Genomic DNA, 6,090 nt, shown 5'->3' on the forward strand with positions numbered 1-6,090 from the left:
AGGAGGAGGAGGAAGGGGAGGAGGAGGAAGGGGAAGAAGAGAAGGAGGAAGAGGAGTAAAGTGAGGAGAAGGAAGAGGAGGAGGAGGAAGCAGCAGCAGCAACAAACCCATAACACAAGAACAGAAACAATGCCCTCCACCACCAAAAGAAAGAAAAAGGATGGCACCTATAAAATGACACCTGAGGTCGTCCTCTAAGCTTCCACATATACATGTGTGAATATGCGCACACAGAGAGATAGATGGACACACATGGTTGTAATAGAAAAACTATTCATATTGCTGAAGTGCCGTTTGCTACGTGTAAAATAAAAGCAAAAAGCCACATGCAAGAGAAAATGATTGTTTTCACAGTTCAAGGAAGAGAGTATGCGTCCCATTTGAGGAACTCTTCAAGCTGAGTCTTATAGAGAATTGGTTTGAATGTTTGTTTTAATCTTGACAAGATCATTGGTTTTTAATATTTATAATATAATTACATTGCTTAGAGTGCATGTTGCTCAAGTAATCTAATATTTTTCTGGTGACATATTATTACTAAGCTTTAATTTCAGCAACAGCAAGAATTCAAAAACACATTTAGGTTATCATTAGCAGTGGAAAATGAAGCCGACGCTTGTTCAAGCACCTTGCACATGTATCTTCTTTCAACTTCAAAGGATTTTTGGCTCCTGAGACACAATCTGTGCTGCATGATTTGGGCATTTATACAGAGTATTGTCAACCCATGGCCAGTGACTTGAAATTAACACCATGTAAGGCAATTAAAGGTGAAGTATTCCATCTACCACATCCCCCAGAACAGCTGTAAAAGGCCCTTTGGAAAATTTCAAGACAGTCAAAGCCAATGAAACCCGAATCATAACAGTATTATAAAATGCCATTGTCTTCCTTCCTAGCCACATATCACTAGCTAGCAGTTGCCTGGATTGCAATTTTCCATTTCTCTTGGATGTCACAGCAAAAACATGCTTTTATGACTAAAAGGATAAAAAACTCCAAGTGTCATGTTCCACTAATCATTCACCAAGAAACAAACAAAATAACTACAGATGCCTTGTTCTAAATGGTACCCAGGTATCAGAGGGCTCATTTTCCAGTGACAGCTGAAGAAATCTGAAGACAGGCGGACAGCTGAACAAGGGATGGGATTGTGCTAGGCTGTGCAAGCAAATACTTGCCAAAGAGATAGTCTAGACACCAAAGGGAGCAATCACTGTGAAATAATTATGTTATTTTATGTTAATGTGAGAAGGGAAATACTTGTCAATGGATATATCCCAAGCTGCCTCTGGAGAAAGCCAACAGAGTACCTGAGGCTGTATTAGAAACATAATTGAGAAACAGCTAACCTTATTTCTCATACTCTCACACACACATGAAAATGACTGCAAGTTGCAGTTAGAATCAGATTGCCACCGTGCTGTTGATTTTCAACATTATTCAACAATAGAATAACAAAAATTCATGACAAAAAAATAAATAGGCTCATTACCAAAATATCACCCACCAAACTCAAGAAGAGAGCATTCTGTCCCTTGGGTAATAAAGCAGCTACAAGAGAAGATCATTCCTAGGGAATATGCGAATGGCTGCTTGGTATTCACAATAAAGCACTGGTTAATAGAATTCAGGAGGCTCTGAAGATTTTCAGACATATGAGTAATTTTCATCTGCAAGATTACAGCATGGTTTGGGTCTTCTCTGACAACACAGAGGTGGTCCAAGTCTTAGCTGTAATATAAAAGTTTGGAAGTCATTCCTCTTTCCATTATTTCAGGATTAACTTCTTCACCACAAACACGAGTAGACACACAAGTCCCCTCCTCGGCACAGGGTGGGATGCTCAGCCCTTGATGGCAGAGGACGTTATCCAAGTGAGAAAGGACTATGAAAAGCAGTCTCAGCAGTGACATCTACATCAGAACACACTCAGAGGTTGAATCCTGCAAGCTGACACACCTTTGGGGTGATTCTTTGAGATGCTATCCAAAGAATGAACACACACACATACTAACAAATATTTGAATAACACTAAATGAGTTTTGGGGGTAATACCAATCCTAAATCTACAAGGTTTTCTTAAAGTAAAAAAAGGCAGCTCAGCAACGTCTCTCTCTTCCAGAGTGTGCTGACTCTCCTATTTCCTAGTGGTATTTAGAGTCATGTTGTCTGTTTATTGTTCTGTTTTTGAGATTAGTTTAATGACGATTCAGCAGATCCCAACCAATGGCCCATGTCATATTAATTGATCCTCAATCAATTATTAAGTACCTTCAAAGACCAAGCAGAAGTTTTTGTGCCAAGGCCAGATCCTGGATACAGAGTGTCAGTAAAATGGTTTTTAAAAGATGGCCACCCTGTTACTTTCTCTTTTTTTTCTCTTTTTCTTATTTAAAATATAAGAACTTCAGATGCATTTATATCAATAAAACTATATTCAGGTTCTTTATGGGAAACATTTTTCTTTATAAATCACTAACCTCTGGATATAATAATAATTGGTACATTAAAGGAAAAAACCATAAATTATCTCCAATTCTTTTGATTCTAATGAGGAATCAGCACTTATAGTGACTATCACCTATGTATATATCTGCTAGCTATCATCTCTGTATCTATTATCTGTCATCTATTATCTATTTATTGTCTATCTAATCTATCATTCATCCACCTGTCATCTATCTATCTATCCATCCATCTATCATTTATCCACCTATCATCTATCTACATAAAGACATAAAAAGAATGAGAATGATTTCTCAAAATCATTCATACACATTAGCCTCATTACTTCTTGATGATATCCTTTCCATGTGACTTAGTGACTCATACAGAATCTTCTAGCACAATAGCATGAGAAAATGAGAAGCCCACTTAAAGAGGACACAATGCTGTTCTCTGATTGTTTCAAAAATCAGGAGGCGAATAAGAAAAGCCAGCTGCTCACCTTGGTGGACTTCCAGATAACTCTGTGGCAGTCTCTCTGTTAGAGAAAAAGAAAACAAGCATAATTAAAATCATTGCAGCAAATATAAAAATGAATCCCATTATAAACAGCAACAAGGCAAAGTGTGGAAATGATATGAAACACGTGGGTGATTAATCACATTGGTTAATTTCCATAAAGAGTTCAATGGTTACTTTCAAAGTTACGTTATACATATGTAACATAACTGCTTCTAATTTCTGTTGGTAGACTTTAATGGAGATTAAAACACTGAAATTTAAAACTGTACAACATCCAGAAGAAAGATGGTGAAAAAAAAAATCTCAAACTACCCTTTCTATATCATGTACAATGGAACAAAACATGGAGATCTTGTCCCAAGGATCACTTAAGAACAGAAGACTTTGGGACATTACTCCCTATTCTTGGTCATCTGCAGCTTCAGAAGGAACATGAACAGTACAGAATTCAATTTCTTTAGCAACAGATCGCTGCTTCTCCTTTTCAGCTCTTCTTCATGATGCTCTGTGATTTTTGGATTGCTGAAGACTGGAGCTACCATAATTCAAATGTAACTAAATGCAGAATAATTTAATAGTAAAAATGACCAGGCTTGTGATACATGGTCTACATGTATGTCTGCACACCATCTTTTATGGGAACTTGGGCTAAGCTGGGTTGGTCACTGAAGAGGGCATGAGGAAAGTGCTGGAAGGTTACACCTAGGTTGTAGACCCCCAAAAAGGCAGGGTAGATGTGCAATTTCTGATAGCTTCAAGGGCACATGTACAACATTTCTTTATGTCCCACTCTGCAGTGAAGTGGTTCTCAACCTTCCTAATGCTGTGGCCCCTTAATACAGTTCTTCACGTGGTGGCGACTCCTGACCATAAAATTATTTTTGTCACTACTTTATAACTGTAATTTTGCTACTGTTATGAACCCTAATCCTAATGTCTGATATGTATGTGCATGCATGAGTAGTACATGTGCACATACATAAGATTTGGGAGTTTGCATAGGCCAGGAGATGTTGTTGGGTATCTACTTTATCAATTTCTGTCTTATTCCCTTAGGACACAGTGTGTCACTTGAAACTGGATGTATGCTGGTGGCCAGCATTCTCCAGTGAGCAAAAATTCTCTGCCTCTCACTGGGCTGGTGTTACAGGCACACAGTCATGCCCAGTTCTTCATGTCTCTACTGGAATTTCCAGTCAGGTTCTTAGACTTATAAAGCAAGCACTCTTATTTACGGATTCATCTCTCCAGCCTTAGATTTATTTCCTTTAAGAATTTAGTATCTTTGTAAGAACTTTATCCTTCAAAATAGAATTTCTCCTGTTAAGCCAAATAAGAAGGAATTCTCTCTTAACTTTCCCCTTATAGCCTTTAACACAATAAAAATATTTAAGTGTTTGTTATTTGTCATTTGCTGTTTGCATATATATTAATACTTTATAGATATCAGTTCAATTTATCAGAGTTGGCTTAATGAAGTTGTCTGGTCTTCTTGCTGACTCTGAGGGTTAAATCTATGTTCAGAGTTAGCTCATAGTAATGGCAGCAGCCTATGGTTAAGACATAACTATCTTTCTTTTGCATCCTTTAGATAATTGTTTTTGCCTTCCAGATTACCCATTTTCTAAGACTACAAGTTTCTTGATATCTTTAAACACTGTTGTTCGTGCATTATACTAAACCAATTAGCCTTGGCATTTTCTGGCATTTGGGGCCAGATAATTTTCCACCGTGCACATGAGATATTATTCTGTGGTTTGAATCTGAATATCTCCCAAAAGTCTAATTTGTGAGAGGTTTAGTTCCCCCCTGGTAGGCCCATGTATTGAGAAATGACTAGACATGTGCTCTCTGACACACAGGCTCAGTGCACGGGTTTCCTGATGGTTTTTATCATCTTGCCTTCATTGTCGGGAAGCAATAGAAACAATGAAGTAGATCACCAGGAAGCAACCCTAGGAGGGAAGGGTTGCTCCCACTTCCGTTGCCCTCTGTGTTTCTGCTCTCCAGTTGAACCAAAGGACTGAAAACCTTGGAACCGCGAGTCATAAATAAATGTTCCTCCCTCAAAATCTTTCCCTCACGTGTTTTGTCACAGTGAGGAAAGAGTACTGACAGCATCACAGGAAGCTTAGCAGCGTCCCAGCCTTCCATTCACCGAACACCAGAAACACCCACATACCTCCTACTCTCTTATAACTATCCAAGATATCTTCAGACATTAGTAAATGTCCTCCAGGGACAAAACTGCCCTCACTTGCAATGATTCTGATAGAACAAATGAATTCTCACAGTGCACCTCTATTCCAAGTGCTCACCAGATAAATAGCATTGCCTAGTGCCCTGGAAAACAGCACTTCCCAGCAATATTTGTCTCTTTTTGGTTCCTCCCACTTAAGTTTCCACACTTACAGAGAGTGCTCTTCCCCACTCAATGAGAGTCATCGTCCCATTCTACAGTTTACATTTGACTAATCATGACATCGTACTGATGAAGTGAATGTTCTTACTTCCCTGAGAACTAAATTGGATACTTCAGAAAGTTGAAAACTGACAAGTCACTTAAGAAAAGTTGATGTGAAATTAGATCTATGGACAGTAGGATTCTAAATACCGAGGAAAGCGTGTGATTTTCATAAGTGTCTTCGAGTTCTCGTTTTTCCAAAAAGAAGGAAAAGAGCTGGAAATTCCAAATAGTGACCTATGGGTAGAGTGATATGTACAAGTCAAAACAGAAGTTTACCCAGCAGATCCAGACTCTCAGGGAGCAGGCATTGGCCCTGTTTTAGAGAAGACAGATGCTGGGTAAAGTGACCTTCATCTCATGTCTGAGAATTCCATTCTGCTCCTCAGAGACTTAAACAGAAAATCAAGTAGGGTGTGGTAGTATAAGCCTGTTCCAGAGTTCAGGAGGATCATGAATTGGAGTCCAGCCGAGGTATATAACAAAACACTGTCTCAAAAAGAAACAAGCAGCCAGGCGTGGTGGTGGCGCATGCCTTTAATCCCAGCACTTGGGAGGCAAAGGCAGGCGGATTTCTGAGTTCAAGGCCAGCCTGGTCTACAGAGTGGGTTCCAGGACAGCCAGGGCTACACAGAGAAACCCTGTCTCGAAAAGCC

General features: G+C 39.1%; 1 protein-coding gene across 8 annotated transcripts in view; it reads right to left on the bottom strand.

Moving 5' to 3' along the window:
• Celf2 (CUGBP Elav-like family member 2) overlaps window positions 1-6,090 on the bottom strand; it is an 842,569-nt gene that overhangs the window by 407,955 nt on the left and 428,524 nt on the right. For all 8 annotated transcript variants that reach the window (XM_029547668.1, XM_021215268.2, XM_021215269.2 and 5 more), the window contains one exon: window positions 2,951-2,986. Coding sequence is in view for 5 of the 8 variants with exons in the window: in XM_021215269.2 (XP_021070928.1) it covers window positions 2,951-2,986 (36 nt within the window). In the remaining 3 variants the exon portion in view is untranslated. The remainder of the gene's footprint in view (window positions 1-2,950; window positions 2,987-6,090) is intronic.

Source organism: Mus pahari, chromosome 16 (assembly GCF_900095145.1).
Source record: "Mus pahari chromosome 16, PAHARI_EIJ_v1.1, whole genome shotgun sequence".
In the NCBI taxonomy this organism is placed as follows: domain Eukaryota; kingdom Metazoa; phylum Chordata; class Mammalia; order Rodentia; family Muridae; genus Mus; species Mus pahari.